Source organism: Falco cherrug, chromosome Z, assembly GCF_023634085.1.
Source record: "Falco cherrug isolate bFalChe1 chromosome Z, bFalChe1.pri, whole genome shotgun sequence".
NCBI classification, from domain to species: domain Eukaryota; kingdom Metazoa; phylum Chordata; class Aves; order Falconiformes; family Falconidae; genus Falco; species Falco cherrug.
Window position 1 is genome coordinate 15,007,140 of NC_073720.1, and position 26,633 is coordinate 15,033,772.

At 36.9% G+C, this 26,633-nt stretch overlaps 1 protein-coding gene across 3 annotated transcripts in view; it reads right to left on the bottom strand.

Annotated features, from left to right (window-relative positions):
- The window catches only part of RICTOR (RPTOR independent companion of MTOR complex 2), a 91,028-nt gene that overhangs the window by 54,998 nt on the left and 9,397 nt on the right, over window positions 1-26,633 (bottom strand). The window contains exons 3-6 of one of the 3 annotated variants that reach the window (XM_055698294.1): window positions 17,997-18,094; window positions 9,378-9,442; window positions 3,096-3,227; window positions 2,042-2,105 (exon numbers count right to left, since the gene is read on the bottom strand). In XM_055698294.1, coding sequence (XP_055554269.1) covers window positions 2,042-2,105; window positions 3,096-3,227; window positions 9,378-9,442; window positions 17,997-18,094 — 359 coding nt within the window. The remainder of the gene's footprint in view (window positions 1-2,041; window positions 2,106-3,095; window positions 3,228-9,377; window positions 9,443-17,996; window positions 18,095-26,633) is intronic. The other 2 variants (XM_055698296.1, XM_055698295.1) reach the window with 2 other exon arrangements.

The following is a 26,633-nucleotide window of genomic DNA, read 5'->3' on the forward strand; positions in this document are numbered from 1 at the left end:
AGGTCGGGTGGATTTTTACTTGTCTGATTGTCTTTTAAGACAATGATGCTCTAGTTAGCAAAAGATGTAAGGAAGTATTTTTCATCAACATGGCTCTCAGCACTGAAGAGCCATTAGCACCCCTGTGTACGTCCCATGTGGTACTGGTTTTGGCTGGGATACGGTTAATCTTCTTCACAGAAGCTGGTGTGGGGCTGTGTTTTGGATTTGTGCTGGAAACAGCGCTGGTAACGCGGGGCTGTCTGCATTACAGCTGCGCAGCGCTCACCCCGAGCCAAGGCCTGTTCTGCCTCTCACCCCACCCCACCAGCGAGGGGCTGGGGGGGCACAGGGGGTTGGGAGGGGGCACAGCCCGGACAGCTGCCCCCAGCTGACCACGGGGGTATTCCAGACCGCACGATGTCAGGGTCAGCATATAAAGCTGGGGGGAGAACAAAGGGAGGGAGGGACATTTGGAGTGATGGCGTTTGTCTTCCCAGGTCACCGTTGGGCATGACGGAGCCCAGCTTTCCTGGAGATGGCTGAACAGCGGCCTGCCCGTGGGAAGAAGTGAATGAATTCCTTGTTTTGCTTTGCTTGTGCGCACTGCTTTTACGTTACTTATTGAACTGTCTTTATTTCAGCCCATGAGTTTTCTCATTTTTACCCTTCCGATTCTCTCCCCCATCCCACCGGGGCAAGGGGGAATGAGAGAGCAGCTGCATAGGGCTTGGTTGCTAGCTCGGATTAAATGACGACACATGCACAGCATCCTTGTACAATGATGGAGAAAAAGCTCTGGTGGTCAGCTATATGATTCCAGTATCATTTTTGCAAATCAGAATAATCTATTTATCGTTTGCTTCCTCTTGCCTCTTTCAAGCAAGACAGAAGTCTTTGCTCAACTAGAAAATGCTCCAAAAAGCCCAGGAATAATGAGGACAAGTTTCTGACCCAAATAAAGCCAATTATAAATGTGTTTCCATTCCATCTTCCAATTTTTGTTCTGGCTCTACATTGAAGCTCTTTTTTTAAAGCAGATTAGCTAAGAACTTGACTTCCTCAAGGATCCATTCCTTTATGATTGTGGATTTTGTTTGTTTGGGTTTACGGGTGGTGGTAGTGTTTAAGCTTTGAAACTCTTTTTGGCACAATTGTTAATCAAGCATGTTGTCTCCTCTGTAAGACAGAAACCAAGTGAGCTAATGTAAGAAAACAAACTGCATATCAAACTTACATATTTTCAACCTAAATATATAAAAAATACATAAACACACAAAACAGATTAAACACACACAGTGCTCCTGGGGAATCATTCTTCCAACTACTTCAAGTCTTTGGTAGTTTTTGCTAAGACACTCAGTAAAAAGGGAGTAATATAAGCATGATAAAGAACAATAAAGTCCAGTACAAAGGCAGAACCATGTTGCCTGAAAAAAATACCTTCAGTAGCTGTATATGCCAATTTCTCTAGGATGAACTTGAAAAATGAGCTTCAAACATCTCAAATCCATGGCTACACAGGACAGTAACCACCACAAACTAACTATGTCTTATTGAGTATCTGAGAAAATAATTACAGACAGCATCAACATCTAAAGATAAAGCAGTACTAGAAGCATTCCTTCAAGTGATTATTGCAGTGACAGCCATTTGCCTCATTTCTCAAATGGCAGAAAATCTCCCATTCTTGATTCACAGATGCTTAACAGCACTATACAATAAAGTTAATCATTAGATGAAACTTAGTAATATGGGCTTTATACCCTTGTGTTCATTTGATAAATTTTTCCCAAATCTTGTCCATTGTGATCTCTATTAAAGACAATTAGCAGAATTTCTCTAGACCATTCAAGATTCTCAGTGCTAAGAGATTAAACTCAAAAAAAGTGTCAGCACTACCCTTCCTTCTCTCTTTTGAATTATTAGCTACAATTTCTTCTTACGTGAGAAAGTAAGGTAACGTATTACAGCCTGTGAAAAAAAAATGCTGATGGAAAAAGACAGAAATCAGCACAACTGACTGGCATAGCTTGTAAGACCATCTATAGTTAGATTTTACCTTTCTGACTAATCGAAGTGCTTGGGTTCTTTCTACTTCATTACTCTGCTGTATGTCAATGCACCTAAAATAAGTTAAAAGAACATATTTTGTTTATAACAACATTAACTTTCACCTTAACTGTTAACAGCTTGTGTTAATATTTATGCAATTGAATAAACAGAAGAAAGAGTGTTATGACTCTCTAAAAACTCTGCCTTTCAGCAAGCATACTCATTATGATTGGTCACTTAGCTTCACTTGTTTTTTTTTTTTAATTACAGTGAAGATAACTAAATCACTAGAATGTTCTCAAATGTACAATAACAAGGTATAATGGCTTCAACAAGTATTTTCTGAGCTAGCTGCAATTGTCATTTCAAATGAGACTAGAAGTATTTGTAATATATCACATCATGTTTTGCATGTGTTCTCAGATCAGAAAAGTCCTTTTGCTCCAATAAAATTGAACAGCACACTAAAACTGTGTATATTTATAAACAGAAACACACATGCTTACAGCAGTATACTAAATCCAACAAGTTTTTAACAAAGGAAGCACTATAAATGCTAATATTTACATCCACTCATCATGCTGATCTTATTATTTCATTGTTAGTTTGCCCTTTGTCACTGGTTACACTTAGGCTACAAATTCTTGGGCATGAACTGATTTTTAGCCCTGACTCTGTACTAAAGACTCCAAAGCACTACGATAATAACAAGAATCAGAACAACTCCCATAAACCAACTTACGAAAATGACTTATGTTTCAACCTTCTAACAGCACCACAGATTTCTGTATTTTTCAGTTATAAATTAATTTAGATTATTCATAGTATATCATATATTAGGACAACATTTTATTTAGATTAGCTGATGTAATGTATTATCCTTCTAATTTTAAAGGAAATTATTCATATTGAAGAAAAATGGCTTTTATAAAACTACGTATCAAGAATGTAAGAGGATATGAAAACACGTATTCTCATCTTGCTTAACCATGAGAAAGCAAGTAAAAGTGAAAAAGATTTACAATTGTATAATTTACAACAAGAAGGAAGAGAAAAATTACCTGGCTATCAAGTAATCCACTTTCAACTTTAGCACCTTCTGGAGAATACTGGAGTCTCGAATGAGATAGCGGAGGGCTCGCAATCCTGCTGCTCGCACCTCTTTTGCTTCATTGAGTAAAGCTAACCGCAGGCTACAATGAAGAAGAAAAGGGGGATAAACAGCTATTTAGCAGCAGGAAGACTTTGCCATCTGACATGCAGCTACTAAACACTCCTTTAAAATAAAAAAAACCCTGATTTTTATAAAGAAATGTTTTGCCTAGATTTTCTGTCTTCAGGATGCTCACCTGTACAGCCTAGAAGGCAAACCTTCACCCTGCCAGCAGATGTAGACAATTCATTAACCTGAAAGCCACAAATCAATTTTCTGCACTAAAAGAAATGCTTGCACATTCATGAAGTGAAGTGATACACAACCAAGACCTGTATGTGACTTACTTGATAGAACAGCTAAGCACAATATTAGCCCAATAAAATTTAACAGGTAGATAGCATTTCCTCCTCTGCTAGACTGCCAACCCATAACTGTAAGCCCTCAAAAACTTATCTTGACATCTAACAGATGATTTTTACCCGAATTATACGCACCACTTACTACAAATGTTATAGCACCGTGTTATGTTTACATGAAATATGACTGAGTCATAACTAAAGCAGCCCTGCACAGCACAGACTTCATTTTAACATATAACCAAAACATACTTGTCTTTCCACACATTTTGGAAGCATTTTGCTTGCACCAAGGTGAGCTTTCCTAAACGGAACTGTCATCATAATATAATTTCCCAAGTTCACTATCTAGGTAAAAAGAAATGAGATACTGAGGGCCTCCAGAGGTGGAGTCTGAAAGTGTGAAGTGACACGCCGTCCTTTTCAAGGTCCTTCAAAGATCTGCCCTTTTTACCCGACTACACAGTGGGGCCAAAAAAAATCCAGCCTTCCATTGATGTATTTTAGTAGGATTCTTTCAGCAAACACTTAAGAATATAAATACTTCAGTCAGTGAGATTGAATTTCCACCTATACAAATGGCACATTTTTGTTTGGGTTTTTGTTTGTTTGTTTGTTGTTTTTTGTTGTTTTTTGGGGGGTTTTGTTTGTTTGTTTTTCTTATTCCAGGATCATCATGCATGGTAATCAGCTACTCTAAGGCCAAAAACCTTCTGAATCTTTCTGGACATTAAGTGGCCTGTGTAAAAGTCACTGTAACAGGAACCTAATTCCACATGATATACAGACAAAGCAGAAAGGCTGCAACACTACATGCAAATAAAGATGGAGCGACTATTAATTTCAGTACCGAGTAGGGAATTAACTTCAGGCAGACCATCTCTGCTATAATATCAAACATGATTCAAACACTCATCACCTAATGACTGCCACTAATTGCCTTTATTAATTTACTTTAAGCTGAGCTAGAAGCAAAAAAACAGATTCTCAATACTGTAAGGTCACAAAAAATTATTCCCGTAATTAAAAAAAAAAAAAAAAAAAAAAAGTACTACAGGAGAGATTTATTTCTGAAGTCATTCAAGAAAAGCCATCAACTTTTCCATTGTACTGAGTAGATAACAGGTATTCCTCAGATCACAAATCGTGCTTTGTTTCTAATTCTGCATCTTTCCAGAGATGGAAGTCTGACGGATGAGCACTAAGACTCTGTTCTATTCAATGGCATTTTTCTATTTGAACTTTTACCTTAGAGTTTACAATTCATTTAGATATACCAATTCAACAGACTTAAGCAGTTTCTTCTTAGGGCAGAAGTTACCTATTACTCATGCAAATGGTGTTTTTGCTATCCATGACATTTCTTATTAGGACAGCCAAATCCTGAATCTATATTATTTACTTATTTTCCCCTTCAAGTAAAGAATGTTACTTTTATATCTGAGAGGAAAATTTTTGCTGAAAGGCAGACCAAAACAATCTTTAGACTAATAGTTTCTCAAAAGCAGTAATAGCTACTAAAGCTTGCTCTACAACTCAAAAGAGGAAGATATTGTTAATATGTAGACAGAAGTTAATTAAAAAATTAGCAACAGTGAAACCACTACAAAGGACAACACTCATGAGATTCGACATCCAAAAGCAGAACGTACCAGAAACGGATGTGTCACTACACATTTCATTGCATTCTCATTACTTAAAGATATAGCTAGCCAGAAAGATACAGACATAATATAAAGGTCACAAAAATCTATAAAGGTTGGATGAAAACAATGATATATATAAGCATACAACACTGAACAAAAATCTATTAAAAACAAAAAAACCCAAACCACTCACTAGTCAATGACTGACCTGCAAAAACCTGAAAGAAACCTGACCTTATAAAGACAATGAAGATATGCTACAGCAGGTAGAAAAAAAATACATAGCAAAATGTATGTGCATGTGTCTACATGTTCTGATTTATCAGCCATACCACAAGGAGACAACTCAAAAAAATAAATTGGACCCCCTGGCTAACCCAAAAGGAAAAGGAGACGGGATGAAGCCAGTAACAGACAAACAGAAGCATGACAGAAACAAACATTCTCTTCATATTAAGTCATTGCTTTAGACATCTGCATGAAGATTCCTATCATAAAGACTTTTATTATAAAAAACATGTTAGACTAACAAGTGAAAAACAGCAAAAGAAATGGAGGAAATTATCAGTAAGTACCATCAGCAGCCCACCAAGCTTCACATCTAAGTGGAAAGAACATTAACATGAACTAGTGTACATATCTGCTAGCACTGTAAGAGAAACAGTAGGGGCCAAGATGGAGAAAAGGTGATAAACAGGTCTATAAAAAAAAGGATTCCAAAGGGCATCCAGAGGACTGTTCATGAACTTAAAACAAAATCACCTTAAAATATAACTGTACATCCAGTAGATTGTACACAAACTTTATTCCACTAATCCTTTGAAAGACTTAAAAGGAAAAATAAAAAGCCATAAGGTGTTGCTCAAGACTGTATTAAGGGATATAAAAAGATCTGAGAGTAATGAAAAGTAGTTTCACAAATCAAAATCTGAAAAGATTAATTTAAAGAGCAGAGGTGAATAGAAAACTTTTTTCCAGGTTCACAACCTACTTTTGTAGGTAGTATTCAGTATACATTTCTTGAATTGGAGAAAGCAAGTGGGACAGAAATGCAGAGGGCAGCATTTCTGTTCATATTAATAAGAACAGGATGGGGTTATGAGAAACTTCAAGAGAACAAGATGATGAATAAAACTCAAGATTGTTGGATGTGAACGCACATCAAGACAACAACTGTGTTAAAAACCCATACTACATGATTACAAAATAGCCATCAGAAAATTATTTAGATATGCACACTCTGCATGCATCTGGCCAAAAAGACATTATGTTTCTGCAAGAGAAAGTAAGTACAATACTACCTGCCCCAGTATTTTAAGCATCCTTGTGTACTGGTTTGGACTGGGGCAGAGTTAATCTTCTTCACAGAAGCTGGTGTGGGGCTGTGTTTTGGATTTGTGCTGGAAACAGCGCTGGTAACGCGGGGCTGTCTGCATTACAGCTGCGCAGCGCTCACCCCGAGCCAAGGCCTGTTCTGCCTCTCACCCCACCCCACCAGCGAGGGGCTGGGGGGGCACAGGGGGTTGGGAGGGGGCACAGCCCGGACAGCTGCCCCCAGCTGACCACGGGGGTATTCCAGACCGCACGATGTCAGGGTCAGCATATAAAGCTGGGGGGAGAACAAAGGGAGGGAGGGACATTTGGAGTGATGGCGTTTGTCTTCCCAGGTCACCGTTGGGCATGACGGAGCCCAGCTTTCCTGGAGATGGCTGAACAGCGGCCTGCCCGTGGGAAGAAGTGAATGAATTCCTTGTTTTGCCTTGCTTGTGCGCACTGCTTTTACGTTACTTATTGAACTGTCTTTATTTCAGCCCATGAGTTTTCTCATTTTTACCCTTCTGATTCTCTCCCCCATCCCACCGGGGCAAGGGGGAATGAGAGAGCAGCTGCGTGGGGCTCAGTTACCAGCTGCAGTTAAACAACACTGCAGAAAAGAAAGTAACTTCTGAAGACAGCATCAGACTAATAAACAATAAGAATGATAAAGTCTGGAAGAACAAAGGATGGAGTAAGAAAGCATACTCACTACCTATTACAGAATCATTCTCACACCTTTTCCTGTAGCATCTTATGCACCCACTAGAGAAAGACAACCACGGTTTTCACAAATCTCTGTTTAATCCAGCCAGGTAATAGTGAATATTCTGGATTTTGCTTTTATGGCCAAAGTCTCCTGGCATGTTACTAAAAGACCTTCAAAAGTTTGAGGCCTACCGACACTCTCTTTTTTTCATGGCTCAAGGCTTCCTCTCACCTGTCAATGGTACAGTATGGGAAGACCTACCTACACCGGGAATGACAACAAAACGTGTCATCATTATCCCCATCTACTGGGGGGACATAATCAGACACCTGAACTAATAAAATTCCATAAAGAGAACAAGTTCTAAAATAAAGATCTCTACCTGGAAAATAATTGCAATTCTTGTAGGCTGTAACTCTTTAGTTTAGGTAAATATTCTATCAAGGAAATCTACAATTATCCTTGAAATCATTGATTCCTTTTGAGTTTAACTCAAAGTAAGCCATTCATACTTCACAAACATGGAAAACTCAAAAGTATTTCTTGCATCTAAATAACTTTTCATGCTTTCAAAGAAAAACAAGTTTGTTTTGCAGAATGAAAAGGTTTCCCCACAGAAATCTAAAATAACATTGGGAACATCAGCACAGCAAGTTACAGAACTTGAATGTTATTTCCAAAGGTACTTAGCCTACCTGAAGGTCATTTCCAAAATCAAAATTCCGTTACTTGCAACAGCTGTATAGCAAAATAATCTGCAAACATAATCCTACCACTCCATAGAGAAAAACTTGGAAGTTTGCCTGAAAAGTCTCTATTTCATGAAAACAATCAATTAATATTTCTGTAGAACTACCAATCAGCACAATTATGATTGTTAAAATTTGAGTGTTTGAGTGGTATTAAGTTTGAAAATTATCACTTTAGCAGAATAACCTACATCTATGCATAAAAAATTTGCTTCTCATATACATACACAGAGGAACCACTGAACTGACCAAAGTAACAATGCTAACGAAGCTTATTTTCCTGCCCTAAGTCTTCTCATTTTTTTTGACAAGTAATTTTTGGCATTTTTCTAAGCAGGGGGCTAATTCTCTTCATGCACCTGCTTAGAACAACAGTTTATCTCTTCCTTATTAATATCCATAATTGTGTTTGGATTAGCAGATGTTTCTGCAAACTTCTTCCTGTAAAACCAAACACTGGCATTTGCATAACCTTCAAAGATTTGTATTTAAAAATATTTGGTAATGAACTCTGAAATTTGAAGTTGTACTTTTAAGTAACATGTAGTCCTATCATAAAGCACTGTAATAGATTACATAAATAAGATCAGAAGATGATAACCTACTGACGTTTACAGCAAAACATGTTTTCACAAAAATATGCTAACATTTTAAAAAATTTTCAGTACTAGTAAGGAAAATCAGTTCTATTTAAGAAAACGACTTACAGTATTTCCACAAGATATTACACAAGTTTTTCCAACACTTTAAGTAAGAATTACCAGCTTCTTCTAAGCTTGCTTTCCTTAAGTCAGCTAACTAAATTGAAAGAACAGAAAATCATATTAAATAATAGATCTTAGTTGTTTCTGCCATCAGTGCTAAGCTTCAGGACAAATTTACATATGTCTGTGTAAAAACAGATACATTCTAAAAATAAGTATGTAGTTACCTCTGACTGTCAGAAACTGTGACAAAATACAGGAAAATTCCACTTGATTGATTGAAAAAAGAGTGTTTTAGTAGCAGGGAAAGCAATACTACAAAGACAATCATACACATCAAACCAACGTAAAATGTTTATCTTCAAATCCTGATTCAAATCAGCAGTATGCTCACATTCTGTAGGTGCATGTTTTTACTAAAAGTGCTTTCTGCGAGTACAGTTATTCAGAGGTATTTTTACATCTATGAAGAATATAATAAAGAAACCCACATGTTTAACTTCGAAGTTTTTTCCCCTCTCTTTGTTCAAAAGCTAGTAATATATTTCTGATTTTACTCAAATATGTGTAAGGTACATATTTGTATTATGAAATTTCAAACACAGTAAAAATACAAAATACTAGCTTAAAAGTACAAATAAAGTTTATTTAATTATACCTAGAATAATTAAAGTACCCTAGTATTGCTCTAGTGCTCCTTACCACTTACCATATTATGATGCTGTCATATGTAAAACCTAGCTTTTCTTCAGCATGGCCAGCATTACACAGAAGCTGAAAGCAAAAGAATGTATTCATTAATTACAACTCTTCAAAAATAACTATGTAAAATGTAGCTTTCTGGCAATGCTTTTTAAGAAACCTGAGAAATTTCATATATGGCAAGGGGAAGCATATAATCTTCAGACTACCCTGAGAATTTCTGATGTCAGTATTCTGTTTATATACCACATACACACAGATCTATGGTTTCTTATATGAGAGAAAAGCTTGTACAATCATGTAAACTGCCAGCTGGTCAGATTTTCAACTCCAGATTGCTACTTGGGCAGTTGGTAAAAAACCCTGAGGTCAAAGCACATCTGCATTCAAAAAGAGGGCTCTGGTGACAGCTTTGAAGCACAGATTGACACTGATGGTCCACTGTCATGTTTTGCAACAGCACAGGCCTACAAAAAAAATAAAAATCAAAAGGTATTGCCAATGGTAAGTATCCTGTAACTGACATTTGGCCTGGCCCGCCATTGTTCCCACAGAACTTGTACCTCTGAAACAATCAGTGCAAAGGTTGAATTTATGCACACAAGAAGACACCTATAACATTGTGAAACCTGAACACTTCAACCATATCCATCCATTTTGAACACAAGACTCAAGATTTACAAGTGCACTTTTTACATGCAAAACCAATCTCAAAAGCAGCAATCTGGTGTGTACCAATGCTTTAGCCTCTTGATGAAAGGGAAAGTGTCTCCTCCATAAAAGCTGACTCTGTTCTCCTTTTGCAAGAGTGACAAAGACATTCCTGGCAATCTCATTTACTACCCCTAGCTAAAATTATAAAATACTTTATTATCACATCCAAATCCCAAAGCATTTTTCCAAGCACTTCACTCAGGTGACTGAGTGCAATAGCTTTGCACTTTGTCCTCTCATGTGTTCAGTTCTGAACCGACACAGTTATTTTCTCCTCAGTGAGGAATTCAGTAAGTGTTTGTGCTAACTAGTAAATACCCTCACTCTGAAAGTATTAATATATCTCAAAACCCATGCCACATTCTTTACATGTATTTACTGCTAGCAATAAGAAGTTTATAATAAACTAAACAATTAAATTAAAGCTACTGTGAGTTGAAATAATTAATATGTTCCATGCTCCTGTTCTACTGTTCAACTCCACCTGAAATAAGAGCATATTGCACAGAAACTCTGCTTTTAAGTGAAGTCATTCTATTAGCATGACGATTTAAATTCAAGCAATATGTAGGTTTATGCTCAACAGGTACCAAGTCTTCCAAGGATCACTCAACATTTTAAAAAAAATAAGTGATAGTGAAATAGAAAGGATACAGAAATAAGCGTAATGATAATGCTGAAATCCAAAGTTGTTCATGACAGAGATTATCAGATCGTCCTGAATCAGCTTCACATTTGGGCTCAAATAAGCTAACTGAAATAATCTGGATTTTGCGTTTTTCTTAACAGTGGCTATAACCAAAGATTATTATAAAACCTATGGGAAGTTATTATATAACCTCCCCCCCCCCTTTGAAATTTAAGTGATAATAAAACTAGACAATTGGTGCATTAACTGCTTATGACAATATGTCACTTCCTAGCATCAATCTATTTTTATGCCATGTTGTTGAACTGCCTAAGGCCACCACTGCTGCTTTAGCATTTCTATTGACATTTTATGAACTGTAAAAATTGGCTGGCAGAGTGTAAGCAAAACTGTGTGAGAAGATAGTGAGTAAAACCAGTGCATTGTTCAGTTTCAGACAAGTACATCAATATTGCTTAGCCCAATCATTTACACATCTAAATCTTTCCCCATCATTCCACCCCAGACATAAATGAGAAATCCTAGTTTAACATACCAGATTATCTTTGATAGTCTTTTTTCCTACTTTAAACAACCCATAGAATTAGTTTAGATGTAGGAAAAAAATTATATTTGAGAAAGCTGCTATTGTGTCCACTAGTGCATTTCTGAAGCAAGCCTGCTACCATTGCACTTACTATTGGTTTGCATCTTCAGCAGTCCCAAGATGAAACCAAAGCAGATGACATTTTTCAGGAATTCACCTAGCTTGCTACAATTGCTACAGAGTACTCAGTTCACTGGATGAGTTCTAGTCTAGTTGTCAGTAACCACTCTTAGCCTATATAGCTACATATAGCGCAGTTACTAGCTCCTCAATGCCAATTGTTTTCCTCTATACATGTGCTCCCACTGCATATACATACCCTCACTGATGTAGAAAGAAACTTGACCTTATCTTATACAGTCAGGTAACATCACGATAGTTACAACTTTCATCAAATTTAATTGCTGTGTGGATACAAATTTCTGAATGTGATGGTAATTACTAGAGTGTTTGATGCTGTCTGTGTATACACATGAAATTTCTCACAGAAAATAAAGAGATAAAATCGGCTAAAAAACCTAAGAAGACTAGCTACTTTAGCTATTAGTTTATTCTCATTCCAGTGGGCTGCTGTCACTTATGTACTAGCTTTCCTTCCAATTTACACACAGTAGTGTGCTTACAGGATTTCCAGCTAGAAAAGAATTTAAGAGATGGAAAGCAAGATCTGAATTCAAAATGCTTCAGTGAATTGAAAGGAGTGCCCAAACTCAGTGAGAAAATTCAATAAAATAGAAGGAATGCTGTAACATATCCTTCAGGGTACCACATACTAACAGGCATATGAAAACTGAAAGAAGTCCAGCAGAGAAATATAAAATGTCCAGAACAGATTTGGAACATTAAATACAAAAAACAGATTTCAAAAGGAAAGCAAGAACTGTAAGTTACAGCAAGCTATAAACTCAATGAGTTAGTGACATAATTTCGGGAGGGGAGGGGAGAAATTTTACCTTTAGAAGTACTAATAGTATTGCATGAAGTTTGAGGTTAAGAGATATTTTTCTGCTTGACAGGCTGCTCTCAAAACAGCATGAAAAACAAAATTTTGGGTACCACATTTTAAGAGCTGACAAACTGGAAAAAGTGTAGCAGAAAATGTACAGTACAGCTAGAAAATACACCCATGATGGCTGAGCCATCGGGTTTATTTAGTCTGGGCAAAAAAAAAGCCTTGCAAACATAAGGTTGGATTGATGTATGTTTAAAAGTGGAAAAAGTCATGGAAGCTGCTATAAAGAAGATACTGTTCAGCTAGTCTCAATGCTTTAGGTATCTGCTCAGTGTCTGGTCTTACACTATAGGGAAAACTGCAACTTTCTTCTCATTTCACCTTCAAACACAAGCAGGCCAATGATAATAGCCCAAATGCAGTGATTTTTGTAGATGGCTGAATTCTTGACAAGGCCAAACTGTCACATGTTTGACTGTAACATTTAACAATGAATATGCATATCACTGTAGTATAAATCTCTAAGCAAGCAGTACCAGAACACTAAAGTCTGCTTTTGACTAATTACATTGTTATATTTCACTAAAATAGCAACAGATTACCATATAGTGCCTGGAATTATGCATATTTGTGATATATATATATGTGATATATATATATATAATATAGATATTTGTGAAGAACACAACAACTTTTATATAAAATGTATGCATTTATATATACAAAATAAATTATATACTTCAATATGTATACATAAACACACAGTATACTTTGCTTGTTAAAACTGCCAATAAGTCAACTCTAAAATTCAGGATTTTTTAATGTAATAGTCAATGAATGGGAACAGCACAAACTCTTTGAGGGTATGATTCAATATTAGGACAAAATGCTACTTACACTAGGCCAGACAGTGACTAACTTACAGTGGTTTTTTTCATGTTTACTGTCAGCTATGAGTTTTTCATGCTACTTGGATGAGTCATAGCAATGTGAGTAACACATCAACATGTCTTGGAAACAGTAGCTCAAAACAACAAAACCACAGGAGGTCAACAGCATACACAAGTTGGGTGCACAAGGAGACCAAAGGTGTTTTTAACAAAAGTTACAGCAATTACTAGGTAAAAGTATGATACTATTCTATGCATCCAAAATATAATTATTATATTGTAATTTTGGAAATAAAGTTTGAACCATCACTGGTAATATTTATGAGGAGACTACTTAATAGATCCTAGCCTTAGGAGAAACCCCTACTGAAACTGTGGACTGGATTTAGACCCATTAGCTCTCCAGATCTGTTCCAACAGCTGAATGTCCCTATCTGCTACATACTTCATCATGAGATTTCAAGTTTTGCCACAGTGGTTTAGCTACTTGGATGGGCACTACAGTCAGTCAGCGCTGCATTCAGATTCTAAGAGTCTTTGGTTTTGCAAAAGACAGCCAAGACACTAAAATGACAGACTATGAATCATAGACAGAATCCATGAAAGCCTCTATTAGCCCCAAACTCAACCCCCATCCTAGTCAAGTTCAGCAGCATGGTCAAAACCTAACATACAGCACAACAGTAGAGCCTCAATAAATAATCACAGACTTAGTTTTGAGTAGACTGCAAATACCATTTTCCAAATCACTGATGCTATTCAATTGGTAAATTTAAGCTAAAAATGAATTAAGTTTCATTTTGACCTTAAAGAAGCACCTTTTTAAATGAAAAATAGAAATTCCTCTAATAACACCTGTGGATCTTTTTTTCTGTTCATTATTTAAATATGCTCTTAGGTTTAAAAAGTTATGAAAGATCTCCCTGAACCCAACAATGGAATAAGCCTTCTATAATAAAGGATTCTAAACACATACTTCAAATCCGAAAGATATTTTCCACTAGGTACATGCAATTGTACAGCTCCTTCTGGTTTTCAGTAATTTATCACTTACTACTTCTCACGGGGGTGGGGAAAACCCCAAAGTAGTAACAATGATGTTCTGGTATTAATGAGCAGAAGCTGGGAAACTTCAAGGCGCTTGCCTTACATAGCTGGCCATATAAATGAAAAATGGATAATCTACTCAGTTTACTGAAGCCAAAGGCACATACCAAGCTTGGGAAGTGCTGTGACAACTGGAAGTGTCACTGACCATTTACTAGAGGTCAAATCCTCAAAGAATTTTCAGATCAAAATTCAGGTTAGCTTAAATAGTGATGCAGGTCATTTGAAAGAAACAAGACTATTTTGTCTAATATAGGTCAGGCAGTACTTAGAACATTTTTTGCCCATGAAACTGCAGCTTCACTCAAGTGATAAGCAACAGACAAGGAGAAAAAAAAATAAATCTCCAAGTCTGCCACTGCTGCAATTCAGAACAAAACATACGTTTCCATAGCCCAAGTATTACCAGAGTGGGAACACTCATTTCTTGGAGCAGAAAACTTACAGCATCTGTTGGGCAAGAACAACGCATGTTCTGCAGACAAAGAGCCAACAACATGAACATTAAGGCTTTTACCAAGAAGTACTAGCTAAAACTTGATGAATGAAATGCAAGTTTTTGTAAAATATCATGTATACAGCATACTATGCACAGTAAGTATGGGTGCTGTGGGGACCTGAACATCACTAGTTAACACTTCTCTTGATGGGCAAGACAAATGAAAAGGGAGTTACATCTCTTAGGCAACCAAGCTTCATACAAAACACCTGCCTTATGGTATCATTCCTGCAGGTAAAGTAACAAATGCTGTTGACTGCTGACCATCATTGTTAAATATTTTAAATAAAATTTATTAAAAATATTTAACTTCTGCATAAAATAGTGGAGCCGAGTTCAGCAATTTTTAAAGGGTGATTAATTTCCTTCTCCTTAAGTAAAGGGGGTGGGGGGAACAAACCCCATCTTAGAAATCTAGTCTTCTTTCAAGGAAAGAAGCCTGAACTTAGCATATCTCAGATATCTTGAAATTAACACAAAACTTAATGTTTACCGTGATCTGTCAGGGAAGTCCACATTAACTTACATTAATTGTAATTATCAAAAGAGCAGAACAGTATTTCTTCCAAATGCATTTTTTGCCCAGTCTTTGAAGGAAAAATCTGTTGCAGTGGCAAGCAACTGCTTAGGTTGGTGCTAGCATTTTCTTTTCAGTATAATTATATTCTTAGCAGGAAAGTTAAATTTTACAGAATTTCTGTATTTTTTCCAGAAATATGCTATTAAAGAGATTTCAAAGGTCCTTTCCTTGTCCATAGGGCAAGTATCTTTGGTAACTAGTAGTCTTTAAAAAAATGCAAGAATTTACAAGCAAATGAAGTTGATCTTCATTATAATTCCAAGACAGGGTACAAAAATAACCAGCTCTTAGCCTATCTTCCCCACACTTGTATCTCAAAGGGAGAACTGAGACTGTATCAATTCATGGTGGAAGACCAGAGCACAAAGACGAAACAAAACTGTCTCCCCAGGCTCCAGGCTTTCACTCTTAACCACTGGAATGAAAAACACAGAATTGTTCCAACCACAAGGCAGACAATACAATACAATTTGCAACCTTTATTCTATTTTCATAACTGCATTTACAGTTCAAACAAAAATAGGAAGAGTTTGCAAAACCGTATGTACAAGTTATACATTTATAAAGCAGATATTCCAGGAAGATGAATATAAGAACAAGTGCTAAATATTAAATAGAGTAGGATGATTCCCTTATACAGGATCACTCTGATGCAGAATCAAAACCAGGTTATGAAACACACACTATGCCTTCAAAAGTCGTATTTAATTTTATCAAGTTACTTTTCACAAATTCATCATTTCTTGCTAGCCTTAAGTCCAATTTATGATCACCTTCCTTGTGTTTCTGTATTTTCCATTTTTAACAATTTTTCAAAACCATCTTTTAAAAAGAATTTTTGGTTTGTACTTTAATTACAAATTTAGAGGTGCTAAACAATTGATTTTCAGTAGTAAAATCAATAGTGTTTTAAGATTCGTAGTTTCACATATTGACTTTTCACTAGGAATCATGCACCTGCAAACCTAATCCAGCTCTTCAATTTTAAGCCTACCAGAGAATTTGGAAGGACTCACGTTTAAGTTTCCAGATCAGCAGATAAATGAAACACAGCTATGCACCAGCTTATGCTAGCAGAATAAAGGGCTTTCTTGCAACAGTTTGGAATCTCAGTAAAAACAGCAGCATTTTGTCAGTGGTGGGTGTCCAACAGACACCATAAGGCAATGACCCAAAGAAAGTATTTCAGTGTAAATTCAGTTCCCCAGTGAATACTATGCACCTACATGTGCTCTGAACCAACCTGGAGCATTTACAGATTTGTTATTAATGCACTAGAAGAGAAATGTATTTGCTATTGTGATTTTGTTCTCAGTACTCGCCCTCCTGCCAACTGAATCTCATACTACCACTGAAGTGGTCCTCAGTCTTACAAGGAGTGCTTTGAACAGCTGAGATGCATGCCCACTTTAAAGATTGTCATGCATATTTGTCATTCTCATATACTGGTCCCCCAAATCTGCTCTTGAGCATTCATTCTTTGACTTGAGATTGACTCAAAACTGTCAAGTAGCTTCCTGGTTATTTTAATCAATGGTTGTTACCAGCTCTTCTACAACAGTAATAATTTACAACTAACTTTACCCACAAAATTCTCCACTACTATCTTGTTACTTGGCTACTGCTGATTGCAGGACACATCCTCCATCACAGAAACTTGTGTTTCATCTTTAGGCATGTTGCCTTATCTGTGGTGCTCTATCCAGAAGGCAGACAACTTACATGCTCCTTCTGAGTATCAGTCCATCTATTCGGGTAACTCTCACACTGAAGCTCCAATGCCTCCTAGCTCACTGACTGCAATGCACTTTTCCCTTGCCTTGATAAATGTAACACTGGCCCAACCACAACCATTAATGTTACAGACACCTGTTTCCTAACACCCTGCTCACCTCCCATCTGTCCTCTCTGCTCTTCTCCACAGGTTATTCACCTACCCAAAAAATGGCACTTGCTCTCTTTCTGAAGGCCTTTCACAGCCTCTTTCCTCAGCCTGTAGTAAGATTTTAATTCTTGCCTCCTGTCAGCTCACAGTGACAGCTTCCAACATACCCATCATACTTTCAGGCAAATATCTGTCACATGTCTATGATTTGGAAGCACGTACTTGGAAAAAGCACCTCAAAAATCAGCAGTACTGACAGCACTCCTAGAAATTGCCCCTTTAAATCTTTTTCACTATGAAAACTGCAGCGAAAGTTGACAGTTGCTGTTCTATTAGTGTCCAAACCACTGCATATCATGCTCATTGATACAGTCCTCCCCCTCACCGCACTTTGTCAGTTTACATCCAGAGTCTGGCATTTCACTTTTTTAATTCAGTTCTGTGGAGCAGCAACCAATTTTTGGCTCTATTTGCACAACTTAACCTATAAATTGGAGATATCAGAAGCCTGAAATCAGGCTTCTAAGCACTAAAATACTACAAAAACCTGAGCCAATAGGACATGTAGACAACGTTCAGCAGAATGCCGCCTTTACAAATTAGCTTGTCTTATTTGCTCACTTCCTCTCCCACAGTATGTAGATTTCAAGTACTGTTCCATGACAATAAGCTGTTTCATGCATCTCCCAGGCAATGTCTGATAAAGTAAATGCAAAATACCTTGCCTGTATGATCACTTGTTCTGACACTGCTTGAGCTCTTACCTTTGTAAAATTATTCAAGTGACCTAGTTTTCTCATATTTGAAACTCCTTGTAATTTGGCCACATTTTGGAGAATCTCTCTCATATTATCACAGGGTTCTGCAAAAGAATACAGGTTATTAGCAGATACAGTTGAAAAGAAAAATCTAAACATACATACAGCATGCAGTTTCCTAAATATAACTGGTACTCTTGGTCTTAATTAAGGATGCAGATCATTTTCACCTCAAGAAGCATCAATTTGATTTATGCTTAAAACCAAAACCAGGTATACCCAAGTTCTCTAGAATAAATGCTAAAACCCAGGGAGAAGAGACTCCAATTTTAAAGCAGATTTTCTTCAGTATCTTAGATTTACAATTGACAAAGAAATCCATTTAGTGTCTGAACCTCCAATCCTAACATCTTATAACTGAACAACTTTATCCTTAAACCTCTTCTAATATAAAGACAAGAAGTAAACCTAGAAGTAGAAAGACAGCATGTTACTGCCACACCAAACGACTGCTTTCCTCTAAACAAAGGGTTGGCTGGATTTGGGTAAGACAGGACTCTTTTCTGCCTTCTATATTAATTTCTATCCACTATCACCCTATGCTTTAACTAGAGGGCTAGGGCTTTTTAGTGACACGGGAAGCAAACTACAAGGTAAACAGGGGGACTAGGAATGTCTTTTCCTTTCTTCCCAAGGGTCCACCATCCCAACAACAATAAATCTCAATCCCACAAACCACAATTCACACAATTGATGACCCTGCATTCTGCTGGGAAATGGAAAAGGACTACCAAACATGATGAGAAAAGATAGTATAGCCACACCTTCATGAATAAGGCTGTGAGTTGAGGCAGAGTGGGACAAACAGCACAGACTGGGGCTGGGCAGACAGCTGCACGCAAAACTACTGTAACAGAAACTGCAGTAAGCTCTGTACACAGTGGTATTGTGGCAGAACAGGTTTCCAAGGAAGAACTCTTTTGCAGTCTTGGGATTAGACATCATGTGATAGGCACTACAACAATACTATCAACAGCACTGTAGTTTGAAATAAATGAAATACCAATGCCATGTTGGAGATGTGAACTGTTAGAAAGTATTACATTACCAAAAAAAAAACAAAACCCCAAACCCAAAAAATGCATTACATAAAATGGAAGTCTTTAGAAAAAGCCTGACGAATCTAAACACCAGACATCTGGAAAGCAGCAGAGAAGCCTTTTGTGGGTGGTGCCCCACACTAACTTCAGTAATAGAAGGTTGCCTCCCACTGCACTATGAACAGCTACAGCTGAATTTGTGTTGTATACATAGTCCTTTACTCCCCTGTTCATCCTGAAAGGATGTATATTTTTCATTACACAAAGGAAACAAAGTGTCCAAGATGTAAAGAAAGTACTTTCTTCACTACCTCTCTACTGGAGGTGATAAATAAAAAAATAATCAGCCTGGCTTGAGTTTGCTAGTTATGTCTGCTTTTTCAAATTTGTAGCTTTTAAGTTTTCAAACTCATCAGTATACATCCAGAACATATTTGGAAAGACAAGACCCTGTACTTGCACTACCATCAGGAATACTAGACAATACTTAAAGATTAAGACACCTACAGGAAGGCACCTGAATTAGGGTGTGTAAACCTGTAACCCACTGTAGTCAACTGGTATCTTGTCTACCAGCCAGTGAAGTTGAAAACAACCTGACTAGCTGCAAGATGCCTACTCAAGGGTAAGGTGAATCAATTGTATTGACTATACTGCTTATAATGAGACTTCAGCACAAGTACAGATATGCTACTGCCACATAATAGTGACTTTTTTCAAAGAACCAGTAAGATTTTGGGAGGATAAGGCAGGCTCCTAAGTGTGGGCATCAATCTTTATCATCACCAGTTTGATGTGAAATATCCTTTTCCACAAATCTAAGTCACAGCAATAAGCAAAATCAACTGTCAGATACACAGCCACAAGTACTGAGCTACCTTGCACAGCAGTATGCACGCTGAAACCAAACATCCAATAACTTTGAATGCAAATTGAGAAATACACATGCACCTCTTTGAACATCCCCCAAATCAAGGAAAAAAACCAAACAATATTTGATATGATCACAGAAATTAGAGACAGTTAAAATCTTACTAGATCCATCTCAAGTTTAGGACTCCTCTGCATAGTTTACTTTCCCAGGGCTTAACTTAGTTGGAGAGGTTTGCAATAGCACAAGCCATAGAAACAAGAGAACAAGAGAAATACTGAAGACAAGTAGGTTGGGATAGTTGAGATAGCACTACAAATAGTTTACATCACAGCCCCTAATTTCAAGGGAACATAATAGGAAAGGGAAAAAACTTCCTCATAATTTGGTTTCTCTGAAAATATATTTGGCTGACTTCTATGCTTTAGCCAGCCTTGGGTAATGGGTGGGAATTTCCCTGGCTCACACAACTTGTGGCGTAACAGAGTACATTACAGGTCCAAAAGAAAGATCCCAGGTAAGGAGACTTAAATCTCTCCAGAATGTTCTACTTCAATTCCCTGGAGAACAAGCAGCAAAAAAACCTTCCCGAAATGACTGGAAATATGCTTGTAAGCTTTAATTTTGAAGGTCAGGAAACCTCTTGTATGTCACTGACAATGAACATTTCTAATTCAGCTACTTGACACAAGTGGGCACTAACTCAGAAGTGAGCAAGTTGTGCTGTGCAGAAAGGCAGCCAATTTGAATGTGAAGAAACCAGGATATAATGATGCTACCACTCCCCACATCAACAATTCTGCGGCAACGGCAGACCGATATAACAATGCTACTTAATCAAAATGTGCAGTAATACCATTTTACTCTATGTGCATTTGAAAAAATGCAGTTACAGCAATTTTTCCTCAAGTTGTTCTCTTTCTGCTGAGAAAAACGCTCATATCTAGAGAGACAGAAAAGCTGAAGGAAAACCGTCTCTGTAGTACTTAGCAAAGCAGACAGGTATTTCCCAGAAGCTTCACTAGCAGGTAAGTAATTTGAAGCAAAGTGAGAACTCCAGTATAGGATCTGCAACACTGAAAAATTGAGAATAGACTTTTCCACTATCAAACTGATAATATGAATACAGCAAGTTAGCTGGCTTACACACACTTTGATGATATGAACACCACTACTACTGTAGAAAAAAACCAGACAATAAAAGTAGTAAGTACTAATTGCATAGTACCTCAGAAAGAACCAAGATTACAAAAGCTTTTTGGCCAAGCCTTGTCAGTTCAAGTCTTTAAATTTCAGAAGAACCTTCTTGCAAAGTCTCTTCCAAAAAAGTGAAAAAAAAGAGTTGTGAAATATTAACTTCAAGGAAAGACTTGCTATCCTGTGTTTTCTCTTCTGGAAAAGTATCATATATTAGAAAAGCAGAAAATTTACTCAAAGATCAAATTCACCACTGCCCATTTTCCCATCACAAGATCTTATGCAACAGCACTGAAGCTGGAGATGGATTAATGCAGAATGGAAAAAAAACCATGGTACAAAATCTGAGATTTATCTCTCAAAAGATTAAATATTATGGCCTTAACATATCATTGACAAGGACTTGGGTTTTATGAGGTTTTTGGTTGTTTGGGGTTTTTTTGGTGTTTTTTTTAAGGACCCAGTTCAGACCACTGCTGCAGAGATTTCTTAGCTCTGATTAACTTTTACTCTTTAGGTCTTCAGAATTTCTTGCTTTTCTATCTGAAAAAAAAAAAAAAAAAAAGACAAAGAAGAAAAGCTACTTGCTATAACTTTAAGACCCCTCAAAAGTCTATTATTTCCTAACTTACCTCATTTATTACTGAATTGATGACTCATATAAGGAAAAATTTCTTCACTGAATGGGTTGTCAAGCACTTGGCTGAACAGGGAAGTGGTTGAATCACCATCCCTGGGGGTATTTTAAAGATGTGTATATGTGGCACTTAGGAACATGGTTTAGCAGCATTAGGTTAACGGCTGAACCGAATGATCTTAAGGGTCTTTTGCAATATGATTCTATGATTAAGCTGGCCGATAGTGACAACCAAATATCTTCACATTCTTCCCCATGGTGCTTCTGAGGGTGGAGTTATGCAAACCGACTGAGCTGATCTTAAGAGTTTTCTTCTCCAGAAGATGCACAACCCTTTCCCTTACTTTCCTCCCCTCTACTCCGTCCCACTCTGTGATACGCCCCATCCTTTACACTACTCCAGCACCCATTGACTTCACATTAAAATAACACTAACTCAGCAGAACACCTTTCATTCTTTTGGCTACATTAGTTTTCTGTTGGGTTACCAAGTCAAACTGAATACTGAAGTCTTACAAGTATATATGTAGAAATGGCTGTGCCACTCAGCCATTCACAGGTGGAATGGTGGAAGCAGGATGCACCCTTTCTGGAAGAAATTCACTAGAAGACTATCTTTGTACCTGCACTTTACAGTTGGCAAATTGTCCCAATTAATGTATACAAAGGCACTTTGACTGGAAGCTTATATAAAAACTTGTTAATATAGACAAAAATTTCAGCCAGAGGGCACACATGTTCTGCAACAACAGGTTAGCTTGCTGATCATTACCATCTGATTGTCTATGTATCAATCTTATTTTTTTGGACAGCAAGCACTTAGAAGTAGCAGATATCTTTGTTCTGTGCAATTCTTACACACTAAACAGCTTCTCACTCACAACTGCCTGCATTGAATAACACCTAAAACACAATGATAATCTTTAGCACAGAGTGAAATTAGTTGTTTTTAGAACCCTAGCCTCAAGAATTCCATGATTCTCTACACATATATATTAAAGATCCTCAAAGTTGTGTTGTTTGTTTTTAAACTCTCATTACCTTTTAGGGCTTGACTCATTTTTTCACTCCTTCAGGACTATGACTGTTTCTCCCCAGTGAGAATCGTGATGCGTTCTGACAGCTCTGTTCTCCCAAGAGAAAGAACACTGCAGAACTCCAGCTGCACAAAACAGCTAGTGCTCCATCTAATGCAGGAATGAAACAGGACGAGCAATAGCTATATTCGCACAAGTGACAACTCCCTTCCCCTGACATATTTAGCAGCATTGTTTAGCCACATTCAGTATGCTAGCAGCATGCCAGTTGGCTACTCTGTTATGCATGTGTGAATTAAAAAAAAAAAATCAAATAAAAGAATGGTAGGCTTCAGCACAGAAATAATGCAGTAACCCTGAAGTCAGGCATAATGAGTTAAACTGAGGAGTGTGTATTTTATATGCAACACTTGGTAGATGCTAGGACAGCAGCTGTACACAGTAACCGATGTACATACAGTATCAAGTGAGACACTCCACTAGCAGCTGTTATCACACCTACTAAAATCATAGTGCCAAGAAGTAAAATAAGTGACTAAATAGGCCTAAAGACTTCTCTTAAAGAAGGAAGTTGTACTTCACAACAGTTAAGCATGTCACCATTGACTAAGAACACAAGAGACACCTTCTTCTTACAATATAAATGGATGATCCTGGTGAAGTTCTATACACATCTACATTTATGAGAGATTTTTAAGGTCTAAGTGCTAAGCAACTGTATATTGCAAAGCTGCTCTGAGTGGCTTGCTAAACTACATGCTGTCAAAATGAAAGAAGTTGAGTAAAACAGACACCAGCTAGAAATGTTAACACACTGTTCTCCATTTCCACTGAAATAGTCATGAGTTATCAGTTGTTACAAGTAATGCAACATTAGAAATCAGTTAGAGGTGTCTATGTAATTCTAGATGACAGGTAATCACTCTGCTCAAACACTTCTATCAACACCTTTAATAATGAAATGGAACACCAATGAGAAGGCATATCCTGCCATTATCAAGTTGCTGGGAATAAAATCAGGACATTTATGTAGTCCCTCATAACATGACACATTCTTAATTTACATCTAATTCAAAATGGGGAAACTGCACAGAAGAAAACCCACCAGGTTCTGAGAACAATGGAAGAAGAAAAAGCTACATAAAAAAAGCAAACTGCATGACAGAAATCACTCCTGAATTATTTATATTGACACATCAACTCCACTTTGCCAGATTTAAAAAATCAGAGTATGAACAGTTTACACTCAGCCTATGATTTTCAAAAACACAGCAGCAGCCATTTAGACTGACATTATGTCACAATTTACAAGGTTAAACCATAGAAATTAGTTGTTTGTAGTATCAAGTTTAGGCAGTTAATACTATGTTGAAAAACATACTGAATACTAAGCCAGACAGGTGTCCTCTACAATCATTGTTAAAAATTTATTATCACACTTGATTCAGTAAGGTGCAAAATACCATGTACTGGTATAGTGTGATGTTAAGTTTTGCCAATTAATTCTCATAAATTTTAGATTAAAAACCCACAATGCATCCCCTTGAAAAGTATAGGTGACAAAAACCAGTGACTTCTGCAGAATGTACCTGGACATTTACTTAGTTTGATTCCTATAGCTTCTATAGGTGAACCATATGTAAAGGTCTTTACTTTGAATACAGAGACATTCCATGTTCATGAAAACAGAAGGAAAACAAGTTACAAATTCAGATTGTTTTCACTCTTGCTGCTTAAAAAAGCTATGAATAGACAAAACTGACTTAGTAACATGGAGCAAAAGCACACCTCTTTTTCACTGCTATCAAAGAAAGAGAACTGTTCTTCCTACAATCAGGTAGAAATTAACCTTCACATCTACAAAAAAATCAGTCAACTAGAAAGCAGTGCAAAAGACAGCATATCCCAGGTAGGATCCAAGAATCATTAGAACCTCAGATAAGAAGAAAGTCTTGTATCAGGATTACAGATTAGGAGTCTAATTCTTCATATTTAACTGTGTATCTAGATTTGCACGTATGACTCCTGTAAGTAAACAGGAAAGCAAAGTTTAAATGTCTACTGTGACTGTACAATTTCTCTTCTGCAGATGTGCACAAAATACTGCAAAATAAAGGTTATTTTTTAAACATTTTCCTAAATATGGATAAAGGTGGCAGGAAACATATGTTCTGGTTTTGCAGTCATCTTGAAGCAGTGACAGCATTTCAAGAATGGACTACTTTCCAAATTACTGTCTCACATAATCTCAGTGTCTTAATAAGAAATACTATCATGTGTAGAAAAGCCATCCTTACATCCTGACCCTTGGAATTCTGTTCATTATTCCAAGTGTGTGATCTTGTATGCCAAGTTTGTAGACAGCACCGCTTTACTGCTAAAACTCCTGAAAAACAAGTTTTATAGTTGAAATGTTAACAGCTTTCCTAGCATTTAAAGGTACAGTATTATGACTTAAACAGAAGCATGGCACAAAGCTGAAGATTGGTCACATAAACTATTTTGGATTGCTAGACACAAATTTACACCACCTTTAAACTTCGAACACAAAAAGATAAAATTGGAGGACCATTCCGAAACATAGCTACAATGCTGATTTGAAAATTAGTTACATACAGCTTTTTATAAACTATACTTTAAATGCTTTATAGCATTACACAGACTAGTTTCCTGCAGGAGTTTCCTCAAAGACAAATTATGAAAATAAATAAGGCAGGTTTGAAAAAAACCCTGTTGTTCTTTAAGTAACTTGTCTATTACAGAGAATGAATGTTTGGTTTAGTCCCCCATTTAAATTTACCATTAGGTCCTCAATACTCAAGAGGATGTGATGATAATGCCAAGAATCTTAGCAATCATTCTTAGTATATACAGTCTTTGTGTATTACGTACTTATCCTCCCCCTGCCCCCCTCTGCCGCAAAAAAACCCCACAATGCCATCTTTCTACAATATTACACAACTATAACTACTGCATATTATGACAACTAAAACCAAGAAGAGATTACAGTCTAACCAAGTTTCTCTCATTACCATTTCATACTGAAACAGAAATATAAATTATTCCCAAATACACAGTTAAACTCTAGAAGAACTTGCTCTAAAACTTTCAAAAGTTTCTTTCAAGAAAAAGGATAAGGAAAAGAGAATGCAAAAAGAACACAAATGGAGGCACAAAATCCTGGAGACTGGAGAATGCTCCATAGTGGCACCACTAAGTGTTTGTTTGCCCTGTTGCTCTCCCCTCTCCTCTGCAATCAATTATCAGCTACTGTCAAACACAGGACACACAGGACACAAGGCTGGAGTGACCCAGTACAGCTGTTCTTATACTCAAAAGCCAATAAAAGGCTGGACAATAAGCCTTTCCAGATTCACAACATTGATAGTTATACCCACATAACCAAATTAATACACTGCAGAACATCAATTATGAATTTGAATAGTGAATGAGCCTATTGTAATGATTTAGAAAAATTATCTTCAATTTCTTCAATCCATTTTGTTCTTTTCTGCCACCAATCCTAGGAACAGAAAATTCAGGAGAGTCACAATTTTTAGTTGTTTTAATGAAAGATATACTGTGACTGCTTCACATCATGCAACTACCGTTTGGTGACTGTATCAGGCAAATCTTTCAAAACTACTTAAAAGAATTCTGATCATGTATTTCTCTGACTATTATCAAACTGACAAGCAAGTTAATAATAGTATCAGCAACATTAGAAGAAAATTTGTGAAAGGGAGAAATATGATCATATCTAATAAAATTTTCCCAACTAACATTCTGATTCTTCTTTGT